Source organism: Bufo gargarizans, chromosome 8, assembly GCF_014858855.1.
Source record: "Bufo gargarizans isolate SCDJY-AF-19 chromosome 8, ASM1485885v1, whole genome shotgun sequence".
In the NCBI taxonomy this organism is placed as follows: Eukaryota; Metazoa; Chordata; class Amphibia; order Anura; family Bufonidae; genus Bufo; species Bufo gargarizans.
In genome coordinates, this window is record NC_058087.1 from 72,273,886 (window position 1) to 72,300,189 (window position 26,304).

A 26,304-nucleotide genomic window follows, 5' to 3' on the forward strand; every position below is an offset into this window, starting at 1 on the left:
GCTCGTTTCCATGGTTAGGACCACCCTGCAATCCATCAGTGGTGGTCGTGCTTGCACACTATAGAAAAAAGCACTGGCCTCTCTGCTAGCCAGGAGCGTGCAAAGAAACGCATGCGCAGTACACTCCAGTCCTGGTCGTATCTGCACTGCAGCGGTGGCCGTAACCTCTGAAAACGTGCGCTGTATGAAGTGACGGAAAAAAGAATCCAGCCAGCAAAAGAAGCAATATGGACGATAACAATACACTAGTAAGTGCTTTGTATTAACTTTGTCTACATTTTTAATAGATGTAGAAATAAGACAGTATAGTAGTGTTTAATACAAAAAACAAACAAACGAGAACTTAAAGGGGATGTCCAGGATTAAACAAAGATGGCTGCTTTCTTCCAAAAACCGCTCCAGTCCACACCTCTCCGTGAGTTGTTTCTGTTATTGCAGCTCAGCTCCATTGACATGAATGGCCCTGAGGTGTAATAACACACCCAACCTGTGGATGGTGTGGTGCTAAGCAGCCATCTTTGTCTAATCCTGGACAACGCCTTTAAAGAAAACAATGGGCTTATTCTCCATTGGTCACAACCAGTCGTTCATACAATAGCAGATAACTATATCAAGCCACGTTGGTTCTATAGTTAAAGGAGTTGTCTCGGATTTGGATATTGTTGACCTATCCTTAGGATCTGACTATCTGCACACCCCCATCAGTTGTTTGAAGTGGCCACAGCGGTCAATGCTGCAGCCTCTTCCTGTGTCAGCGATGTCACGCTCAGCCGTCACGTGGCCTACGCACAGTTCAGTTCAAGTTAACATTTAAGTCAATGGGCCTGGGCTGCAGTACCAATCAATGCTGCTATATAATGTACGGTGCTGTGCTTGGTAAGCACTCACTGGAGTGCTGCGGCCTGTTCAAACAGGTGACCGGCGGACTGGCTGCAGCGCTCACTGAAGCAACGTGGCCTCTTCAAACAGCTGATCAGCAGGTGTGCTGGGAGTGTGAGCCCCACTGATCAGCTATTGATGACCTACCCTGAGAACAGGCCATCAATATCAAAATCCTGGACAACTCCTTTAAGTTATCATTTCTATTATGTATTGGCACCTTTATGGTCTGCACTGCTAAAGATATAACTTCATTCTGATTGGACATTACATTAACGAATTCTAAATGACTTTTATTGATACATTTGTCAGGTCCCTTGGATCAAAATTTTGCACCTGTTCAATTAAATAAAAGATATCAGTGGAGTGAAAGAGATTTTATTAATCTAGGATTTTCCTGACAACTGTAAATAATGGAGATAATGAGAATATTGTTGAACGGGTTGTCCATAAAATAAATCTATAAATGTAAGTGAAATACTGTGAGCACAGTTTAGGCTGCTTTGTAACTGGCTCTTTACTTTGTCCCAGAGTAAAGATTTTGCGGACCAAATTATCTATGCATACATTGACCCAAATTTACTAAGGTCCTTGCACACTTTTCAGAAGTGTCTAGAACATGCGGTACAGTATGCCAGATTTATTACTGCTGTGAGCCTGTTTTTGGTGCAAAAATTGTATAATGTTACAACAGCAATGAGCTGGTGAAAGTAATAAAGTAGCTTTATGCAAGATGTGTCCAATCTACAACACGGCGTGCACCACTGTGGGAAATCTGTCAGGTCCTGTGGCTGCTTAGTCGGAGGTTATGTTGTGTAACTGCCACACAGAATTAAGGAATGTGGGCCTTGTGTTGGACTATCTGATCGTAACATGTCTCAGTTTATGTGGCTGTGGTCCACAGTTTTAGGTTTTTTAAAAAGTGTTTTTTGTTTTTTTTTTGCTTTTTCAATCCTACAAAATGTTTTATGGGGAAAATCTTTGAAACAAAAAACACCATACCTAGAGCATAATGCATTTAAAAAATGCCAAAACAGCTCAAACTTAACAAAGACACCAAGAAAACACTTTGAATGTTAGACTTTAGAGTAACATGTGGGCATAAAAAACTGTGGGTAAAAACCTCAAGGAAAAAAAAAAGTTCAAAAACTTTTCCACTGACAATAACAATCAGGCATTTTACTACTTCATAGGATTTGTATTCATATAGTGTATGTGCTTAGATCTAATCTAGGAGTGTTACCTGACCAGTAGGACATTCTATGCTGGCAGAAAAGCCTGGGCACTCTCTATACCGTAACATGAAAATGTGACACCTGGAATATATAACAATATAGTGAACCGAACATTTTATTTTGATATGGATTATGGATTATGTAATAATGGATATTTGATTGGATGTAGGCATGGATCCAGTGGCTTCTCAAATTTACCTATTGTAGTGACTAATTCTAGTAGCAACCAGAGGAAGTTTGAATGTGAATGACTTACAGTATATCTGCCGAAACAGGTAAGGCTAGGTTCTCATCAGCCTAAGTAAAGCAAAGTATTTGCAAAGTTAAGGCTCGTTTACACGACCGTGCCGTTTTTTGCGGTCCGCATATTGCGGATCCACAAAACACGGATGGCGCCAGTGTGCCTTCCACAATTTGCGGAACGGAACAGGAGGCCTATTATAGAAATGTCTATTCTTGTCCGCAAAACGGACAAGAATAGAACAGGACCCATAATTTTTATCGGGCCACGGAACGGAGCAACAGATGCAGACAGCACACAGAGTGCTGTCCACATCTTTTGCGGACCCATTGAAATGAATGGTTCTGTATACGGACCGTATGCGGAACACAGAAAAAACAGCCTGTATACGAAACGCAAAATACGTTCGTATGAACGAGCCCTTACTTTTTTTGTAGATTATATATAAAGAATAAAATGATGTTTTAATGTGAACTTGTGTTACTACAAACCGGATTCCAAAAAAGTTGGGACTCTATACAAATCGTGAATAAAAACTGAATGCAATGATGTGGAGGTGCCAACTTCTAATATTTTATTCAGAATAGAACATAAATCACGGAACAAAAGTTTAAACTGAGAAAATGTACCATTTTAAGGGAAAAATATGTTGAATCAGAATTTCATGGTGTCAACAAATCCCCAAAAAGTTGGGACAAGGCCATTTTCACCACTGTGTGGCATCTCAACAGACGTCTGGGGACCGAGGAGACCAGTTTCTCAAGTTTAGAAATAGGAATGCTCTCCCATTCTTGTCTAATACAGGCCTCTAACTGTTCAATCGTCCTGGGCCTTCTTTGTTGCACCTTCCTCTTTATGATGCGCCAAATGTTCTCTATAGGTGAAAGATCTGGACTGCAGACTGGCCATTTCAGTACCCGGATCCTTCTCCTACGCAGCCATGATGTTGTGATTGATGCAGAATGTGGTCTGGCATTATCTTGTTGAAAAATGCAGGGTCTTCCCTGAAAGAGATGACGTCTGGATGGGAGCAGATGTTGTTCTAGAACCTGAATATATTTTTCTGCATTGATGGTGCCTTTCCAGACATGCAAGCTGCCCATGCCACACTCACTCATGCAACCCCATACCATCAGAGATGCAGGCTTCTGAACTGAGAGTTGATAACAACTTGGGTTGTCCTTGTCCTCTTTGGTCCAGATGACATGGCGTCCCAGATTTCCAAAAAGAACTTTGAATCATGACTCGTCTGACCACAGAACAGTCTTCCATTTTGCCACACTCCATTTTAAATGATCCCTGGCCCAGTGAAAACGCCTGAGCTTGTGGATCTTGCTTAGAAATGGCTTCTTCTTTGCACTGTAGAGTTTTAGCTGGCAACGGCGGATGGCACGGTGGATTGTGTTCACTGACAATGGTTTCTGGAAGTATTCCTGAGCCCATTCTGTGATTTCCTTTACAGTAGCATTCCTGTTTGTGGTGCAGTGTCGCTTAAGGGCCCGGAGATCACGGGCATCCAGTATGGTTTTACGGCCTTGACCCTTATGCACAGAGATTGTTCCAGATTCTCTGAATCTTCGGATGATGTTCTGCACAGTTGATGATGATAGATGCAAAGTCTTTGCAATTTTTCGCTGGGTAACACCTTTCTGATATTGCTCCACTATCTTTCTGCACAACATTGTGGGATTTGGTGATCCTCTACCCATCTTGGCTTCTGAGAGACACTGCCACTCTGAGAAGCTCTTTTTATGCTCAATCATGTTGCCAATTGACCTAATTAGTGTTAATTGGTCTTCCAGCTCTTCGTTATGCTCAAATTTACTTTTTCCAGCCTCTAATTACTACTTGTCCTACCTTTTGGGATTTGTTGACACCGTGAAAATTTGAATCAACGTATTTTTCCTTTTTGATCTGTCATCTACGTTCTATTACAAATAAAATGTTGACATTTGCCATCTCCACATCATTGCATTCAGTTTTTATTCACAATTTGTTTAGTGTCCCAACTTTTTGGGAATCCGGTTTGTAATTAAAGAACTAAAGAAATGTAACTGTGAGGGCTATGCTGAACTGAGCAAATAGTCTTCCACCTGAGGGACCCACCAAGACATGTGTTTGCTTGTGTGTGTGTGTAGGGGGGCTATGTATAAAGGCTCATTCACACGAATGTGTGAAGCCCGTTCCCTTGCTGTGGACCGCAAATTGCGGTCCGCAATGCACGGGCACCGTCCGTGGGGCAGGCGCATGGGAATCGCAGACCCATTCCCTTGAGAGAAAACCGATCCGTCCCCATTGACTTACATTGTGTGCCAGGACGGATACGTTTGACTCAGTTTCGTCAAGCGGACAGCAAAATGCTGCAGGCAGCGTTTTGGTGTCCGCCTCCAGAGCAGAATGGAGACTGATCGGAGGCAAACTGCTGCATTCTGAGTGGATCGTTTTCCATTCAGAATGCATTAGGGCAAAACTGATCAGTTTTGGACCGCTTGTGAGAACCCATTATGGATCTCACAAACAGAAAGCCAAAACGGGAGTATCAAAGTAGCCTAACTAAGCAGGAAAAAAGTGTTATGCTTAAATTGTTTGTCCCAGAGATGATTTCCAAATTTGACACTAATTATGGTCTTGTACAAAGAACATAAAAAGAAGGACACACTCAAAGCCAAAGAGCCAGCTGTTACCAGAGCTAAGTAATCCCTTAGTGGTGGCAACACCTGCTACACTAGGATTCCTTGTACACATATCATCTAATGTAAGCTATAGAAGGGCTTGAAATACAGTAAACCATTTTATTTTGATTACACATATTTTGAAGGTCTTTAAATCTTCCAAGCATGTATGCAGATTAGAATGATGAGTCTCTCTACCTACACATTGAATCACATGAATTAGTTGTATAATACAAAGCAAGTGGGCAGTAGTGGAGATGCCAGGGACCTTGGCAGGGGACAGGAGGAAATGAATCAAATTGATTTGAAAGATCCAGTCTAGCTGCATTGCACTTTTCCCATTGCGGAACGCACATTGCCGGTGTCCGTGTTTTGCAGATCCGCAATTTGCAGACCGCAAAACACTTACGGACGTGTGAATGGACCCTTATTCTAGGCCATCTCAGTCTCCCATGGATTGAGTTACACAAAAAACCCTTAGTAGATATATATATATGTAGTAAATAGCTTCGTGCAAACCTCACAGGTTATTTGTGTGAGTAAAGTACATAGATTGTTTACATTGCGTAGTTTAATTTCTTTGCATCCACCCATCATGTTCTGTGAACATTGCAAACTACTTGTCACAGGATGGACTTGGTAAGAATTCAGATTTAAAAAGATTCGCCATCTGAAGAGAACCTTTTGGAACTTCATGCTGCATTATTTTGTCCCTGTGAGAGAATTCATTTCTTCTCTCCGAATTTCCAATGGCCATCAGTTCTAGTCATTAAATAGTATATTCAGATATCTTTCTTCACTGGCTCCATTGTCAGCAACAGGTGCATGGTATCTCCAAAAAGTATCTGCTGTTCCTTTTTACTGTACTGAGGGTCGGCTAGTTCCTTGCACATGTTGTCATACTGAATCTTTACTTTCTGGCTTATAGGACTTTGGTTTAGAAACCAAAACCTTGTCCAGCTTGGCCATAGCTCATTTGGATCTTAAGTTATCTCTGTTCAAGTACTTTCTGATGTCACGTCTGACATCTATTGCATGGCCTGTGATTCTGTTTTAGTTATGTGGTGAACCTGGAGGTCTTTACTAACATTTGTTTCTCCTTTATGGAAAACCTGTTGAAGACTGTCATACTGCACATATTATTGAGTGTCTACTTATCCTAGCTATATATAGTGAATGTTCATGCTGTGTAGGTAGAAGACAACAGCCGTGTTCTCACACATACACCTTTCATCATTAGCACTCTTGGTCTCCTATCCCCTGGATTCCTCCCACGTTGGCTGCAGTAATAGTCAATATAATGATTATAACACAACTTAAATTGATGGCTATGGGAACAAGTGACCTTGTCTATAATTTTCTGATTGCAGGTAGTTTTGGGGTAGTCTCAAGATCACTTTCCTCTTTCTTTCTCGTAGCCAACTATGTAAGCCTAAACCTTGCAGTTTAAAATGTCTATTATTTTCTGGTAAAACATAAAACGAAGGAAGGATGGAATTCTGTTTTGTTGGAAATCTGTCTTTGGAAACCTGCCACATCCATCTATCGTTATGAGGCTGCCTCTCTCTCAAGAGTCCCCTTGTTCTTTGGTGGTGGTTGGCAAAGTACAGACGCAAGCAATTGTTAAGTAAGCATTATAAAACTATTTTAGCAGAGGAGCAGAACTTTCTAGTTGTCACTGGAGGAACAAGCTTAAGTGACGTTATAACAAGCCATTGTTGGTCATTGCTGAAATACCAACCATGTGAAGGCTTACTTTGGTTCGGCTAGAACCTTAAAAATGTGGTTTGTTTCTTAGCCATCTTATCAGCACTAGACGAAGTAATCTATGGATGCACCATAAGGCGATTTCTTTTGTATTTTGCTCCACAGCGCTGCATTTTTTGTGGTTTTACTACAGCCATGGAGTAAAGCAGGCCTAGTTATATAGACCACAGACCTAAAAAGCACTCAGCAAATGGGGCCGCCTTGAGGATGCTTTCCACTTTAACTATATTACTTAGCAGTTTTTACTCTGAATATTTACTTGACTGTTTTTATTATGAAAGGTTTTAACTTTAGTGGGAAATTCCAAATAATAAAATGTGCATAGATTAACATTCATTATTCCTGGACATGTTATAAAGATGCAAGCAATATCCCCTTGCCAATTCGGTTGATTTGCCATGATGTTTGTTAAATGTATTGTCCGATGTGGTCAAATCCTTTTAGTTTGAAGCTGCACCTTTGTTCATACATTTTTCTAACCATGAACCCTCTTGAATACACTATAAAATAGCACCCAATCAAATGAGTGGACAACCATGTAATGCAAGTTCCACTTGAGCCCAACAGAGCAGAAGGGGCAGCAACATTCTCTAATAGTTTCCTGATATATGTGTATATTATAGTGGCATTTGGCACAGCAGTGCTTTTGCCTGTTTTAGTTTCTTTGGTTTAGGCTTGCTAAATGTGATTTTTGCTTTCAATTCCTATAGCAATAGCTCTATTTTTCTCTAAGGATCTTGAAGAGCCATAGATATTTATGGTCCACAGCATCTCTTGCTTGAAATAGACCAAATAGTAAGAACTTGTAACAGTGTGAATGGAAATACTTGAGAGTAAAAGACAGAGTGTATTATTATAGGGTTGTCTTGGTTAATAAAATAAAAACAAAAACACGTTCAAGTGCCCTATAAGAGAATTCTTCCCAGGGCCATCTATTAGCCAAAGTGAGACAGGCTACTGCAAAAGTCATGTAATGCTCCATTTCTCCTCTGGGGGTGCTGCAGGAGAGTTGAACACGTGTTGTCAGGTTCTACCACAAATGACAGTTGATCACTGGAGGTCCCAGCAGCAGAACACCTATGATCAGCCTACTGCTAGAGGACCCTTCTGCAAGTCCTGCAGTATTGCATCTCCTGGCCATTGTCTGGTCTGCTTTTCTCTTCCAAAGCCACCAAGAAGATCTGGGCCCCCACATAAATTGTTTCCATGTGCAGAACTGTATATTGTAGTGTTTTTTTTCCTGTAACGTAAATTACAGATAAAAGCTTAAACAGCATTCATTTTCTGTAACATTGATTGCTGTCCAGTATATTTCCTCTGCTACATTTAAACTAAAGTGCTCCCATTAATCCACACTTTTGCAATTTTAGTGGATTTGCTTCTTTGCCCAATTTATAGTTTTGTGTTTGTTTTACTAATCCCTTTCCCTGCAGTATCTGTATTTTTTTTCCCCTGAATCGCAAATTTCTGCTTGTCAGATTTACTCTAGGGAGTAATAGTGCGAGGTTAATGTGGATCTAGAAATCCGTTTTTCCCGGCACTGGCTCAACCAAATCCGCTTAGTGTGGCTCGCCTAAGGATTACCAGTGCTTATGGGCTCAGAGCATGCTCTCAGAATCATACTGAGTGATCCAAGCCACAGTGAGGTGATGGTGCAGGAGAAGATGTGCCAGGCAGCCATTCGACATCGGAGAGCGACTTCACTATAGAAACACACCTTCAATAAAACTGTCATCTTTATTTTGTGGGCATAAATTGAGACATTGTTACGCTGAGCGCTCCGGGTCCCCTGCTGGCCGCGGAGCGCTCACAGCGTATGCCCCCAGGCAGCACTCCAGTGTCTCGGCGTGTGCCTCCTCGCTCTCTAGGGCGCGCGTGCGCCGGGACTCTTAGATTCAAAGGGCCAATGCACCAGTGATTGGTGCCTGGTCCAAAAGGGATATTAAGGGTTAAGGTTTGTGAGAGGCAGTGCTGACTTAATTAGGCTGCACCTGTGCACTGCCCATTTATACCTTCCCCTCCCAAAGCTTCCTGCCGGATCTTTGTGCCTTGTGCCTCAGAGAAAGCGTTCCACAGTGTTTGTTTGCCTTGCCTGTTGCCGAACCCGTTGCTACCGTCTACTCGCCTTAGAACCTTGCCGCCTGCCCTGACCTCTGCTACGTCCGACTACGCTCTTGCCTTCTCCCTGTGTACCACGCCTTATCAGCTGCCAGAGAGGTCGAGTTGTTACTAGGGGACACGACCTGGTAGTTACCGCCGCAGCAAATCCATCCCGCCTTGCGGCGGGCTCTGGTGAAGACCAGTAACTGCTTAGAACCGGTCCTTTAGTACAACCCGCGCCATCGCCTCTCTGGTCCAGAGGATCCACTACCTGTCCTGCTGGTACGTGACAGTAAGATCCGGCCATGGATCCCGCTGATGTTCCCCTGCCAAGCCTAGCGGACCTCACCACTATTGTGGCCCAGCAGGGTCAACAGCTGGCCCAGCTGACCGCCATGTTGCAGCAGCTCCTGCCTTCTCAGCAACAGCCAGCTCCTCCGTCTGCTCCTGCTGCGTCACCTCCGCCTGCAGTTGCCACCGGTTCCAGAATCCGTTTGTCCCTACCAGACAAATATGACGGAGATCCTAAGCAGTGCCGTGGGTTCTTGTCGCAGTGCTCTCTCCACCTCGAGCTTCTGTCCGACCAGTTTCCTTCTGAGCGAGCCAAGGTAGCCTTTATTCTCAGTTTGCTGTCCGGGAAGGCCCTGGCCTGGGCTACACCACTATGGGACCGCGCAGATCCTGCCACCGCTTCCGTCCAGAGCTTCTGCCTAGAGTTCCGGAATGTTTTTGAGGAGCCTGCCCGGGTTACCTCCGCAGAGACTGCCTTACTAAATTTGACCCAAGGAGGTTCTTCCGTGGGTGACTATGCCATTCAGTTCCGCACCCTGGCCTCTGAGCTGAACTGGAACAATGAAGCCCTTTGCGCCACCTTCAAGAAGGGACTTAATAGTGAAGTAAAGGACGTTCTGGCTGCACGTGAGCTTCCTTCCACTCTTAGTGACCTCATCTTGCTGGCCACTAGGATAGACAAACGTTTCGCCGAAAGACAAGAGGAACTCATCCTTGAAAAGGAAAAAGCTCGTCCTAGACGCCTTCCTCGTCTGGCTCCCGTTTTTCTGCGTCCACCTCAACCCGCTACTGGGCTTTCCGCCGTGGAAGCCATGCAGGTGGATCGGTCACGCCTGACTCCGCAAGAACGAAGCCGCCGCAGAAACGAGAACCTGTGTCTGTACTGTGCCAGTACCGAGCACTTCCTTAGAGATTGTCCTCTCCGTCCACCGCGTTCGGGAAACGCTCGCACCTAGTAAACGTGGGAGAGGCGTTGCTAGGTGTGGATTCTTCCTCTCCACGTCTCATCATACCCGTGCAGTTGATCATCTCTTCCAAGTCCTCTTTCTCCGCAGCCGCCTTCTTGGATTCCGGTTCAGCTGGCAACTTCATTCACGCCTCCTTGGTAGATAAGTACCGTATTCCAGTAATCCGTCTACCCAAGCCGTTTTTCATCTCTACTGTTAACGGTGAGAGACTCTCTGCCACCGTACAGTTCCGTACCCAGCCTCTGCAGATGGACATCGGAATATTTCATACCGAGACTATAGAGTTCTTTGTCCTTCCCTTCTGTTCCTCCGAACTCCTCCTGGGTCTGCTGTGGCTTCAACGTCATTGTCCTGTCCTGAATTGGTCCACCGGTGAGATCCTGCATTGGGGTTCCTCCTGTTCGGACCGCTGTCTCAAGCCTGCTCTGGTCAAACAGAACCCGCAAGTTTCTCCGCCTTCTGGGCTGCCCAAGCCATACCATTCCTTCGCGGATGTCTTCTGCAAGAAACAAGCTGAGGTCCTTCCTCCTCACCGATCCTATGATTGCCCGATCGACCTGATACCCGGTTCTACTCCACCTCGGGGCAGAATTTATCCTCTCTCACCTCCTGAGACTCTTGCCATGTCCGACTATATACGTGAGAACCTACAGAGAGGATTCATAAGAAAATCTTCTTCTCCTGCTGGGGCCGGTTTTTTCTTCGTGACGAAAAAAGACGGCTCCCTCCGCCCCTGCATTGACTACAGAGGTCTTAATAAAATTACCATCAAGAACCGTTACCCTCTGCCTCTAATCTCTGAGCTATTTGATCGTCTCCGAGGGGCTAAGATCTTCACAAAATTGGACCTTTGAGGGGCCTATAATCTGATCCGTATCCGGGAAGGAGACGAATGGAAGACCGCCTTTAACACAAGGGATGGCCATTTTGAGTATTTGGTGATGCCCTTCGGCCTCTGCAACGCACCTGCTGTCTTCCAGGAATTCGTCAATGATATTTTCAGGGACTTACTTTACACCTGCGTGGTTGTATACCTGGATGATATCCTGATCTTTTCCTCCAATTTGGATCAACACAGGGTCCATGTGCAACAAGTTCTTACTCGTCTTAGGAGAAATCGCCTGTACGCTAAACTTGAAAAATGTCTTTTTGAACGGACCTCCCTGCCTTTCCTGGGATACATTATCTCAGCCCAAGGACTTCAAATGGACCCAGCCAAGCTCTCGGCGGTTCTGGATTGGCCACGCCCCTCTGGTCTCCGAGCCATACAAAGATTTCTGGGCTTTGCGAATTACTACAGGCAATTCATCCCTCACTATTCCACTCTGGTAGCTCCTATCGTGGCCCTCACAAGAAAAGGAGCTAACCCCAAATCCTGGCCTTCCCAAGCCGAGGAAGCCTTCCAGTCCCTGAAATGCGCCTTTGCCTCTGCACCCGTTCTCTCTAGACCAGATTCCACCAAGCCTTTCTCTCTTGAAGTGGATGCCTCCTCGGTGGGAGCCGGAGCTGTCCTCACCCAGAAGTCTTCCCGGGGCAAGACTTCTACTTGTGGCTTCTTTTCTAAAATATTCTCTTCCGCAGAGAGAAATTACTCCATTGGGGACAGGGAACTGCTGGCTATTAAATTGGCACTGGAGGAATGGAGACATTTACTCGAGGGCGCCACACATCCTGTGTACATCTTCACGGACCACAAGAACCTGGCTTATCTCCAGTCTGCTCAGAGATTAAATCCCCGTCAGGCTCGTTGGTCTCTGTTCTTCGCCCGCTTTAATTTTGAGATCCATTTCCGTCCAGCTTGTAAGAACATTAGGGCAGATGCTCTGTCTCGCTCCTCTGATGTGGTGGGCGACGAGTTAACACCTCGTTATATTATCCCTCCAGAACGCCTTATAACAGTCGCTCCCGTGGACCTGCGCCTTCTTCCTCCTGGCAAATCCTACGTACCCCCACGTGAGCGGCTGCGAATTCTCAAGTGGGGCCACGCCTCCCCTTTTGCCGGTCATCCAGGGGTGCAAAAGTCTCTCCAACTAATCTCCCAAAGGTACTGGTGGTCTTCTCTAGAGAAAGATGTCTCGTACTTCATCCGGGCCAGTATGATTTGCGCCCGGGATAAATCGCCTCGCCAGAAACCAGCGGGTCTCCTCTTGCCTCTACCCATTCCTGAAGTTCCCTGGTCTCACATCGCCATGGACTTTATTACAGATCTTCCCTCCTCCCATGGCAAGTCCGTTATTTGGGTCGTGGTGGATCGCTTTTCCAAGATGGCTCACTTTGTACCCCTGCCCGGTCTACCCTCTGCACCCATGTTGGCCAAAGAATTTTTCCAACACATCTTCCGTCTCCATGGCCTTCCCAAACATATTGTCTCGGATCGTGGGGTACAATTCGTCTCCAAATTCTGGAGGGCTCTATGTGCTCAGCTCGGGATCAAATTGGACTTTTCTTCTTCGTACCATCCTCAGTCTAACGGCCAAGTAGAACGGGTGAACCAAATTTTGGGTGACTATCTGCGTCACTTTGTATCCTCACGCCATGACAACTGGGCTGATCTACTTCCCTGGGCGGAGTTCTCCTACAACTACAAACAATCCTCTGCCTCTAACAAGTCTCCTTTCTTTGTCGTTTTTGGCCGTCATCCTCTTCCACCTCTGCCGCAGTCTCCCACTCCTTCTTCTGTACCTGCCGTGGACAGTCTTGTACAGGATTTCTCCTCCATCTGGCGAGAAACCCACGCTGCTCTCCTCAAGGCTTCCGCCCGTATGAAGGTTCAAGCTGACAAGAGACGCAGATCTCCCCCGGAATTTCGCCCGGGTGACAAGGTGTGGCTCTCCTCTAGGTACATCCGATTTAGGGTCCCAAGTTACAAGTTGGGCCCTCGTTTCTTGGGACCCTATAAAATCAAGAGTCGTATCAATCAAGTTTCTTATCAGCTCCATCTTCCTCCCTCCCTCCGAATCCATAACTCCTTCCATGTCTCCCTTCTTAAACCTGCTGTCTTTAACCGTTTTTCTCCCAAGCTTGTTTCTCCCACCCCTGTCGCCGGTACCTCCGATATATTCTCTGTCAAGGAGATCTTGGCGACCAAGATCTCCCGGGAAAAAGATTTTTTTTGGTCGACTGGGAGGGCTGCGGTCCTGAGGAGAGGTCATGGGAGCCGGAGGAGAACATCCTGGACCGCAGTCTCATCCGCAAGTTCTTCGGTACCAAAAAGAGAGGGAGACCAAAGGGGGGGGGTACTGTTACGCTGAGCGCTCCGGGTCCCCTGCTGGCCGCGGAGCGCTCACAGCGTATGCCCCCAGGCAGCACTCCAGTGTCTCGGCGTGTGCCTCCTCGCTCTCTAGGGCGCGCGTGCGCCGGGACTCTTAGATTCAAAGGGCCAATGCACCAGTGATTGGTGCCTGGTCCAAAAGGGATATTAAGGGTTAAGGTTTGTGAGAGGCAGTGCTGACTTAATTAGGCTGCACCTGTGCACTGCCCATTTATACCTTCCCCTCCCAAAGCTTCCTGCCGGATCTTTGTGCCTTGTGCCTCAGAGAAAGCGTTCCACAGTGTTTGTTTGCCTTGCCTGTTGCCGAACCCGTTGCTACCGTCTACTCGCCTTAGAACCTTGCCGCCTGCCCTGACCTCTGCTACGTCCGACTACGCTCTTGCCTTCTCCCTGTGTACCACGCCTTATCAGCTGCCAGAGAGGTCGAGTTGTTACTAGGGGACACGACCTGGTAGTTACCGCCGCAGCAAATCCATCCCGCCTTGCGGCGGGCTCTGGTGAAGACCAGTAACTGCTTAGAACCGGTCCTTTAGTACAACCCGCGCCATCGCCTCTCTGGTCCAGAGGATCCACTACCTGTCCTGCTGGTACGTGACAGACATGCAGTATTTTAAAGAGAACCCGTCATGATGAGCATGCTTCTAAAACTGCAGGCAGAAAAAGGAACAGCTCAGGGCGTAACTAAAACTTATTTTTTTCTTTTGTGACCCCAGAAGTGCCACAAAACCCCGTAGAATGGCGCATTTGGTATTTTTAGGACGCGACAACGCTGATACCAAGCTGTCAGACTGGCATCAGAACTTTACCTAGTGACTACGGGATTTGGTGGCATACAAAAGAAAGCCCCCGGAAATGTCACAGATGCAGGCATAAGATACAGTTCTAATGACTGTGATTGAAAAGGATTTATCTACAGAGTAGCCTGTTGTCTGCGCCGTGTTAACCCTTTCAGTCTACTAAAAGAATGAGAGCAGGTGCTGTAGAAGATGGCAGACCCTACTACAGATATGTCATGGGATGATCAGCCTGCACGTGTGGAGGGGAATGGTCAGAATGCTAGAGATTGGTGAATTAAATCGCCCCTGTAGCAATTTCATTAATGACTGTCAGGCCTCATGCACATGACCGTTGTGTGCATCTGCGTCCGTTCCGTCATTTTTCACAGTTTAGCGGAGGTCCCATTCATTTCTATGGAGCTGTGAAAAAAAACTGATAGTCCTCCGTTTTTTTCTCTGTGTCCGTGATTCCAGTCCGTCAAAAAAATATAACCTGTCCTATTCTTGTGAGTGGAAAATGGAGGACGGACCCATTCAAGTCAATGGGTCCTTTTAAAAAAAACGGATGCACAACTGGTATGTCATCCGTGTCCGCGTCCGTGTCTGTTTTTTTTCTACAAGACCTTGGTGCAATAAAATTACACTTTTCATGAACCTTCCTTTTTTTCCCCCTGTCAGACAAAAAAAAAGGAAAGACACAAGGAAACACAACTGAAGCAAAATCGGACACGGACCACTGAAGCCAAATCACTGACAGTGAAAAACACTGTCGTGTGCATGAGGCCTCAATCTGACAGCTATAAATGGTGACGTTTAGGGAGGTGCATTCTTAAAACCCTGTCTGGGGCACCCGGAGAACATGTCTTCATGTTCATAGACCAGAGTACTAACCTAATATATAGGATTAGGATCCAGGATCTATCTAATATATAGGATCCAGCAGTGGCGTAGCTAGAAATGACTGGGCCCCACAGCATATTCTTGAATGAGACCCTCCTTCCCCAGTAATTTTTTCGCAACCCCTTCATTTCATGCCGCCCCCATTCCTGTGGCTAGTAAAGATCGCTCTCTCAGACCAGGCCCATCCGTTTCCTACACTGTCTATACTGTCACTGTATATCATTTCATTGTGTAATACTGTTGAGGGGGCCCTGGCAAAATATTTTAGTTCTCCTCCTCCTGGATGGGCCCCTTCTGGGTCAGGGCCCCAAAGCAGCTGCTTCCCCTATAGCTACGGCCCTGGGATCCAGTACGGTGGTATCTTGTGCAGGTTTATCTGTTGTGAAGATCTCTGCTTAGTTTTGGAGATGATAGGTCAGCAGAAACTGCCTGCAAGCCGTACAATAACCCTCGGAGCAGAACTATTTCCCGGCTTTTATTCCTGTGTTTACCTGCTGCCCAGGTGATATGTTGTGTTTGTGTACATTAAAGGCACCTCCTCATCTATCAGCCGGATGAAGGCACGGCACACGCAGGGAAATGCTAAACATGAACGCATGCCAGGTATTACCCACAGCATGACAACGAAGCCTAGAACAGCTAATAATGCAGAGAATCTGCCACAAAGTGCAAGGATAACAGTGGACTGTGCATGAGGGGAACATAGTTATATTGTTAGGGTTATTCATTGTGTAGGTCAGAAAAATGAACAATGTATACATTCTATTAAAAAATGATCCCGTTAAAAGTTACATCTAGTGACATAGTACGACGCAACCTGGTGTTCAAAGGGTATGGCAATGTGAACATCCACCTCCCCACCGCGGTCTTTGCATAGTGATCCATTGCAGAGTCAGTCAGTCAAAATAGCATGTTTGTCAGAGAAGGAGCAGAGATTCTGTGCAGTAGCATGGCGGCATAGCTGAGAAGACTCTTCGCAGGGGAAGTAAAAAGGCACTATATTGTCACTGCCAGAGGGGGAAGGAGACTGATTTTATTCAGAGCTTGCCTCCAGCACAGATTAGCACACAGAAGCAAGACAATGATGAAAAATCATATTTTTTATGCTAGAAATACTGGAATTTACAGCTATTAGCCTTTCATGATAGGCGATAAGTGCCTTAAAGGGCTTCTGTCACCCCACTAAAGTCTTATTTTTTTTTTTTTGGCTACTTAAATTCCTTATACTGCGATATATCAATATATAATGCTTTTACTCATTTTTGTTCAGCAGTTTCTTAAAAAAACTGACTTTTATAATATGTAAATTACCTCTGTACCAGCAAGTAGGGCGGCTACTTGATGGTAGCAGCCTGCATCCATCATATAGACGCCCCCTCCTTATGTTGATTGACAGGGCCAGCGAACGCGCTTGTCCTCTGGCTAGCCCTGTCTGTCGTTCAAAATCTGGTGCCTGCACCGTACCGGTCTTTAGTCGGCGCAGGCGCACTGAGAGGAGGACGCTCGCTCGGCTGCTCCTTCCTCAATGCGCTAGGACCGGAACCAATGTCCATTCACATTCCTTCAGAAGGATCTTCTGCAGCGGTTGATGTTTATCTAAGGCTCTATGTATCGGGACCAGAAGGTCAGCCCGATTTTTCTCCTGTGCATGTTTAAAGGCCTCATTCAGAACCATCTGCGGATATCCCCTGGCCCTAAACCTGTCCTGTAATCTCCTTGCTTCACTGAAAAAAGACTCTCCCTCAGAGCAATTCCTCCTGACTTGGAGATATTGACCCCTGGGTATACCCCTGTAACGGACCGTTTCAGCAGACAAGGGGTTAAAATCCGTTTAGGCGATATGCCCCTTTCCGAGAGACAGGCACAGCTACTGCAGAACACCAACCTCCCGAACTGGATACAAAATAGCACTCCAAACTGGAACCTCACGGATAGCTGCCAGCAGACGAACAGGAAAAGCGTATCAGTCAGCTTACACTCCTGGCAATCAGTCTCCAACAGCATACAGGGAATCCCCCCAATAATGAGACAAGGCTCAGTGTTGAGGGTCAAGCAGTGCTCTGATGTGCTGGCACGCCCAGCCTGGTTTTTATTACAGTTTGTTGCAGATACAACACATCCCCACAATGCATCATGGTTTCCTCCCCTCTGTCCCGGAAACGACCGAAGACAATCCAATTATCTCTCAGGACAAAAGGGAAATCGCCAATACACATGTGGAGACAACAAGACAGACATCACCATTTAAACACACAATGGGACAATAGAAACACACCCACACAAAATCCTCCCCTCTGCCGATGATGACCATTGAACACAATGGCGAATATAATTATCAAAGGCAGAGAAATACAGTTTTATAAAACATATCACAGGAACCCCAAAACATGCAATAACCCCATAACCAATATATCCTCGGAACCGGGGGATCTGGGTGAACCACATATCCAAAATTCACCCACATCCGTTCAGTAGTTTGGAAGATACAGTTTTATGCCAGTTACACTGAAAATATACAAGTTATACAGAAAATAGTCACTAATAAATGTGTCCCCTGTTTGGTAGTTTCAAACTACTGAATGATGTCTCTGTGCACCAAATACAGGCAAGATAGCACCGTGTTGAAAAGTCAGAACAGTGTCTGTGAGTTAAAATGGCCGCTATCTATTGTTCTCACCATGTGCTTCATCCAAGCAAGTAAGGCAAATGATGCAATCCAGGGACAGAGGGCTCCGTCCCAAGTGTCTTAAGACCCAATAACTTAAGGGACCATAATCCCAGGGCAGGAGGCTGGTAAACAGCCCCCTCCAAAACACCTGTGGCAAGGTTGGTTTCGCCACAACCCCATTTAAGGGGGACAGGGTGATGGCTATTCCAGTGAAGCAGTGAATTAGTTGCCGTGGCTTTCCTATGTATGTCCGTCACAAGTCTGTCACCCTCCTTAGTCACCCGTACATCTAAAAAGGTGATGGCCAATTTCAGAGTGAGTAACCGGTTTAGGAGGGAGGGGGAAGTGGAGAGGAACCTGATAAGTGAAGAAAGAAGCATTTTTTCTCATAAGATGCATTGCAAAGTTTCTTATAAGCGCATGTGCTGTTAATTTGTGCAAAGTTGCTGACAGGACAGTGACCATTTAACCCATCCTGCATGTCAATACAACATTCTGAAGTCTGTGGAAGGACAAAGACCTCCTCTCCCCAGTCTAAAATGGCCTTTTAAACTAAGGTTTTTCTGTACCCATCATGCCAATTAAACTCCAACTTTACTGAAGTGCTCAAATATAAAGACATACAAATTTAGTATTCAGGTGTAATATACTGAATGAACATGCCCAGAAGAAAAAAAATATTATCATCATGTATTTATAGAATGCCAACAGGTGTGAAAAAAGCTCTACAGAACATCATCCCCTACACAGCTGACACGAGCAGTGCAATGGGGATGCCCTAATACTTTCACACGCAGTAGTGTACTTACATATCCAGTGTAATGGGAATCTGTCATACAGGGGGAAATTTAATTATTAATTTGGCATGTACAACAGAAGCAATAATTGTTCCATGTGACCAGAAAGCGATGCCTTTATTTGTACAGCCAGTAATGTTTTCTCAGTACACAAGAGTACTATAGCATGAAACCTGGGTTGCACTTTGACTCCCTCTGTGTGATAGAAGTCCTGGTCTCTTCACACTATCCGGTCCCTGTCACATGCTGTTTGATTTGGCTGTACTACACGGTCTTCAAGTATCCAAATATTTACACAATAATGATCTCCTGATCAGACAGTATATGCCAGCACTGATCAAGTTTGGGTGGAAATCAGTAAAACAAACATGTTGAGAGTATTATTTTGCAAAATCAAGACTACCAGCATAGGCTCCCAATTGTCTCAAATGTTTGTTAGTTGTATATGTTTCTTGGAAGGCTGAGTGACAACCAATTTGGCTGGTCTTATATGTATCTCACAGGGTTTGCTGTAGGATTCCTATAGGACAAATATGCCTAGTTTGGCAATGATACAGGGCAGTGAAGTACATAGAGAAAGGAGGCCACATAAAAGATAAAAATGGGGTCCTGTACATGTTGGATACCATCTTATTCACCTAATTAACTTTTTGAATGACTCCCTTAAAGAGAATCCATCATGCTGAACATAGTGAGCATGTTATAGATCAGGAAGAGCTGACCATATTGACAGAACTGCCCCAAAGAATATTACAAACGCATTCCAAACATCCCTGTGTGTACTTTGGGGGTCATTTACTAACCTGAAATACACCTATATTAGGCGTATTTCTGGTGCAGATTGTGGCGCAAAGGTCCAAATCTGCAACTTTTGTGGTGTGGACGGGGAAGGGCCAGCAGACCTGTCTTATTCATCATTTTCTACACCTGGTTTAGGTTGCATTCACACGACTGTAAGTGTTTTGTGGTCCGCAAATTGCGGATATGCAAAACACAGATACCGCAATTTTTGGACTGCACATGGCCGGCGCTATATAGAGATTGCATATTCTGGTCCGCAACCGCGAACAAGAATAGGACATGCTCCATATTTTTTGCGGGGCAATGGAACAGAACAACGGATGCGGACAGCACACGGTGTGCTGTCCGCATCTTTTGTGGCCTCATTGAAATGAATAGGTCTGCACCCATTCCACAAAATTGCGGAACGGATGCAGATCCATTTATACGGTCGTGTGAATGCACCCTTAAGGCGTAGAAAATGGTCTAAATGTAAAACAGCTCCGAAGCAGGCTGACTTTTAGGCCTCATTCACATGACCGTTCTTTTTTTTGCGGTCTGAAAACCGTGTATCCGCAAAAAACGGAAGCTGCCCGTGTGCCTTCCGCAATTTACGGAATGGAACGGGCGGCCCATTGTAGAAATGCCTATTCTTGTCCGCAAAACAGTCAAGAATAGGACATGTTATATTTTTTTTGCGGGGCTACGGAACGGAGCAACGGATGCGGACAGCACACAGAGTGCTGTCCGCATCTTTTGCGGCCCCATTGAAATGAATGGGTCTGGCAATTTGCAGACCGCAAAAACTGCGCCTCGGATGCGGACCAAAACAACGGTCGAGTGCATGAGGCTTTAGACTGACGTTGGATCCGCCAAAGTTATGAAGAGGCCGGCACCTGTGCATAACTCTGGCGTTTTAGGCGCTGGTCTTAATAAATTACACCCTTTGTGTCTTTATTTCATGTCCAGGAAAAGCACTTTTTTATTCTGCTGAAAAACAGCTCCTAAGTGCCTGGCTTTGCTGCTTCAAGTGCCCAAAGCAAACCAGACTGAAGACAGAAGGGGTGCTTTAGCTGCTCATATCTTGGGGTTGGTAGCAGCTAGAAGTATGGCCTTCCAAGCTTTCAAACCATACCAGAATCACAGCATTATATCCAGTATATCGGAAGATATAGCTGCTAGAAATCGAGTCGGGAGTAAATGCTTTTTTTGCTTTCACTTTCAGCTGGGCACTTGGGAAACGTTTTTCAGCAAAATAAAAGCACTTTTCCTGGACATGGAATAAAGGCACAAAGGGGGTCATTTACTTACAGAAATACTTCAAAATTAGGCGTATTTCTGGCGCAGATTGCAGCGCAAAGGTTATTTGTGCTGCAATCTGCGACTGTTCCCTGCTCACGCCAGGTCTGAAAAAGTGGTGACAGGATCCATGTGGAAAGTCTTAGGCCTCTTTCACACGGGCGTCATGTTTTTGGGCTGGATAAGATGCGGGTGCGTCGTGGGAAAATGCGCCATTTTTCTGTGCGAGTGCAAAACATTTTAATGCGTTTTGCACGCACATGAGAAAAAATCGGCATGTTTGGTACCTAAACCCGAACTTCTTCACAGAAGTTCGGGTTTGGATTAGGTGTTGTGACCCGATCATTATTATTTTCCCTTATAACATGGTTATAAGGGAAAATAATAGCATTCTTAATACAGAATCCATAGTACAATAGGGCTGGAGGGGTTAAAACAAAATAAAAAATAATTTCATTCACCTTAATCCACTTGTTCGCGCAGCCCGGGCTCTCTTCTTTCTTCAGGATCTGGGTAAAGGACCTGTGGTGACGTCACTGCGCTCATCACATGGTCCATCACATGGTAATAGATCATGTGACGGGCCATGTGATGAGCGCAGTGACGTCACCACAGGTCCTTTTCCTACTGCACAGCAAAGATAAAGACAGAAGAGAAGCTGGGCTGCGCGAACAAGTGGATTAAGATGAGTTAAATTGTATTTTTATTTTTTTAACCCCTCTAGCCCTATTGTACTATGCATTCTGTATTAAGAATGCTATTATTTTCCCTTATAACCATGTTATAAGGGAAAATAATAATGATCGGGTCCCCATCCCGATCGTCTCCTAGCAACTGTGCGTGAAAATCGCACCATATCCGCACTTGCTTGCGGATGCTTGCGATTTTCACGCAGCCCCGTTCACTTCTATAGAGCCTGCGTTGCGTGAAAAACGCACAAAATAGAGCATGCTGTGATTTTCATGCAACGCACAAGTGATGGGTAAAAATCACCGCTCATGTGCACAGCCCAATAGAAAGGAATTGGTCCGGATTCAGTGCGGGTGCAATGCGTTCAACTCACGCATTGCACCCGCACGGAAATCTCGCCCGTGTGAAAGGGGCCTTACAACCATTTGAGATGATTATATGATCCTGGATGGTGCTTCCACTCTCCGGGGCCATTGCCATGGGCATAACTAGCATGTTAGCAGGCAAAGCAGCTGCTATGGGGCCCTAATAAGTATCAGGTAACATCACCACTCAGAAGTATGTGCAGTTTGTGATATACTGTATATGGCAATGGAAGAGCGCATTACATTTTGCATTATTTCTGTGCTGTGACATTATTGATTCATTTCTGTACATCACCATGGATATTATCATACTTTTATGGTACCACTATGAGCCTTTTGTTTTACTATGACATCACTGTGAGCATTATACCTGTGCTGTAATTTCACCACATCACTGTGTGCATTATCCCTGTGCATCAGGAAAACCAACATAACCATAAGCCTCTCATAATCATGCTACTGAAGGTCATCATGAATTCTAAATTTTGCTATGGGGCCACATAGATCCTAGTTACGCCCCTGCCCATAGCAGTTGCAGTGGTAGTATGTACATGCTTGACATAGGATTAGGGGAAGCATCATTATCTGGAAGAGATGGGAGTTTGTAACAGGATCAGCTATATTGATTGTCATCTAGCTTTCCCAGAAATGGACATCTATAAGAGAGAGATGAGGAAGACTGAGGAACCTATTGTTACCTAGTTATAAACAGTGATACATCGTCCTATCATTGTATCCTACCTGTGCTTTTTATTTAGTCCTATGGTGGATGATTTTCATTCTTATTCTGAAACTGCTTTTGAAATGTTCATCTACAAAATGATTAAAGACACTGCTAAAAGCCTAGAACGCCGAGCGCGGCCTCTGGACTGCGGGGTATGTCATTAAGCAGGGTTGTCTTCACATTCCCAGAAACCTGCAGAACATCTCTAATGAACTTCGAGTTGAATGGGTTTATTCCACCCAAGGACAGGCTGTGGTCGGCAGCTGTCACCAGAGGTTCTGCTCTGATCTAGTCACGCTCTGTTAATTCCTGTACAGTGCATTGGGGGTAATTGAATGTGAGCACTGCACAGGGCATGGGCAGAGTCTGCATGCTAAAGCAGACACCACCTATAGTCATATCAGTTATTTACTTATCTAATTGGCTTGTCTGTCTGAAATTTCTCATCATTGTATTCAAGCTTTGCTTAAGTTTAACCCTTTCCTAGGTAGAAAAAAAAAGTACCATGTAAGGAGAGCAATTATAAAAGACAACATAAGGGGTTGTTGTGAAATAAAAATGCTATTAACTACATATATGTACATGTATATCAAAGTTTTTAACACAAAAAATGTGTATATACAACACTTATAATCTATAGACTTCTCCAGTTCATTTTGCAAGAAACAATTGAAGTGTCCTACAACAGGTTCTTAATTAGGTTGCACATAGGTTCAACTGATGCTACTGATTCATGAAATCGCCCTAAAGTGGGATTTGGAATATGGATGTGTGGTATGGTGAAGAGCAGTGGTGGCGAACCTATGGCATAGACGCAGCACTTGGAGCCCTCTCTGTGGGCACCGCAACCTGGAAAACATGTATGGTGTACCAATATGCCTCAGACTTTTCCTGCCATTCATCAGCGCAGGATGCACTATGCACAGCACAGGCAATGCACTGAACGTAGGCAGCTATTATAACTGATAAAGTACATGGAAGTTATACTACATCGGACTGTAATATTCAGGTTATAGTCCCTCGTTGGCACTTGGCGATAAATAAGTGGTTTGTAGGCTTGCAGTTTGGGCACTCGGTCTTTAAAAGGTTCACCATCACTGGTGTAGAGTCTTGTTATCTTAAGGTCATGTTTACACGAGGATATACTATATACTTATTTATGTATCCATTTCTTCTTTTACAGGTCCATGTGAACGGCTTCCAGTTCCAAAGTTGAGCTGAACAAGCCACCTCAAGATCTGGTGTCTTGGGGTTGGCTGCCCCATGCACATCGATGGTACCATGGCCAGTCCGCACGATCCATTGAGTTGGTCATCTTCTCCAAATCTTATTGTTGATACAATACGAGACGATAAGGAGTACATCGTGGGGTATGGTGATCACACCACATCTGGCCACCTTCTGTCTCAAGAGACTCAAGAGAAGTGTGATAACTTAGAAAATGCCAACAGCCCAGTCACAGCAGCTGTCCTGACCTCCATCAGTGAAGACTCCAGAGATCAGTTCGAGAACAGTGTCTTGCAGCTGAGGGACCAAGATGAAGTCGAGAATATTGCACCTCCAGGCAGCAGTCACTCAGGAGATGGAGGCAGCAATAGTGGTACTGAAGACATCAAAATACATTTTAGTCGCTCTGGGAGTGGAAATGGAGGATTCTTGGAGGGACTTTTTGGCTGTCTGCGGCCTGTATGGAATATGATAGGCAAGGCTTATTCTCCAGATTATAAACTGCAACAGCAAGGTAAGGAAAATGCTATGAATTTTTTTTATTTTTCTAGAAAATGGGGATTTTTTTTTATTACAAGTGGTGCAGCCTGTTAAGATGCCAGAAAGACACAAAGCCACCTACTGATTAAGAAATTTCAAAATGTGCTTGAGTGTCCTGCATTTCATATTTTCCACAGAGCTTCAGCTAACATCTGGAGCTGACAAGGAACGTGGCAAAATCCCTGGTGCAAAAAAAAAAAAAAAAAACGCAGCAAAAACATTGCACATATTGTATGCATGGGTGGAAGTGGACAGCATGTAAAGCATTACTATAGGACAGCTTATTAAAGGAAAACATATCTGCAGGCAGCATACACTGGTGACATAGCAATATTCAAGTCACTTTCTTGAATTGGTAATGAGCAGCTCCAGTCCTAGCCAAACTCCGGTCAATACAGTTCACAAGTTTGGGAGTCATATTCATGAGCTCTGGCCTCTCCCAAAAAAGTAACCCTGCAACTGGGTCAGGAGCTCTGTCACCTGTTTTGTTGTCCTCAGTGAGGGCAGCATGTAACTGAAAAGTGTTCAATCCTTTTATTATACTTTTATTATACTTTCACCAACACATTTACATTCATATACTGAAAAACTGTTTGGATTGTGTCCATCTAAAGGCGCTCCTATCCTTCAGTAACTTTTGGCCAAACACTCATTAAGTTGCCAACCATCTGTTGGTCTGATGACCCCCCTGTTAATATATATATATATATATATATATATATATATATAAAATCTTAGGCTCTGTCCAAGAGTTCCATCATTTTGATGGCAGGGCCTTTGATGGTACCCCTATTATAAGTCATTGTCACCCAATAGTCCCTATTTAGATCCATCCAATAATGAAGTAGTGTATATACGCTATATATACCTCTATACCACCATGTACTTATGAGTTGGGTTGTTAAGCATGTTTTTCCGCTATAATATTAAAGGGCTTCTCAAGTTTCAGGATCTTCTGCCATGGAGAGCACTACAGATCTCGGGCCCCCTATGAGAAGGGCTTAGGGGATGGTTGCAGCTGTATTATAATTCACTCCAAATGTTAGCGGGTGAAATAAATAGAGAAACGGATACTGCTGTCAGCATCTGCTTAGACTATACCAATCAACAACGCATCAGCAAAATACACAAATAAATGCCCATTGTGGCCCAAATCTCTGTGTTTTTCTAGGCAGAGAGATGCATTGAAGTTTCTCCATCTTTTCTGATGTCTCTGAGCAGATGGCTCCCCTCCCCTCCACTGACTATTGTCTGCAGCAGCAGGACACGGATTATAGCATTTATTGTTTACTACTGAGTGAGGAGCTTGTGTGTCAGTCTGTGTCTATGTCTTATAGTCATGTGGAGGGCATGGCAAGGCCAGAAAGGTGGGAGCGGGGGCTAGCACACAGAAGCTGATAATATATTCCACTCTCAAGGGAATTCTGCCACAATGACAGAAATGTGGGTGTTTGTCATTGCGGAGGGGGTGAAATATATAGCCGGCAGCTGTTAGTTGCTCCTTGGACAGTAAAAGCATTAAAGGGGTTGTATCACTTCAGTAAATGGCATTTATCATGTAGAGAAAGTTAATACAAGGCACTTACTAATGTATTGTGATTGCCCATATTGCTTCCTTTGCTGGCTGGATTCATTTTTCCATCACATTATACACTGCTGGTATCCAGGGGTTACGACCACACTGCAGTAAGTGCCTTGTATTAACTTTGGGGCACATTTATTAAGACCGGAGTTTTAGACGCCTCTTAATAAAGCCCTATGCTGGCGGTGGATCTGCCGCAGTTATAAAGAGGCGCTGGCATCTCCATAACTTTTACGCATTCAGCGCCAGTTCTAAATGTAAGACAGCTTCCTCGCCAGAGCAACAGTAAATGAAGAAGTCATATTTGCCCTGGTGCTTCCAACGTCATGCTCCGGGCCTTCCAGCAGTGTTTGTTTTCCTTGGTGCAGCAGTGACAACCCATAAACTGCTGAGGACAGTGGTCAATTTCTATTGCTGCAGTTTGCTCTCCGGTATGGTAACGCAACCAAACGGAACGGAATGCATTTTGGAGCATTCCATTCTGTTCAGTTACGTTTTGTCCCCATTGACAATAAATAGGGACAAATCGGAA

The 26,304-nt window shown here is 44.9% G+C and overlaps 1 protein-coding gene across 1 annotated transcript in view; it reads left to right on the forward strand.

The window, feature by feature from the left end:
• The window catches only part of MAP3K13 (mitogen-activated protein kinase kinase kinase 13), a 134,000-nt gene that overhangs the window by 41,305 nt on the left and 66,391 nt on the right, over window positions 1–26,304 (forward strand). Inside the window, exon 2 of the mRNA XM_044303971.1 lies at window positions 23,607–24,164. Within this exon, the coding sequence (XP_044159906.1) occupies window positions 23,687–24,164 (478 nt within the window). The 5' untranslated portion in view covers window positions 23,607–23,686. The remainder of the gene's footprint in view (window positions 1–23,606; window positions 24,165–26,304) is intronic.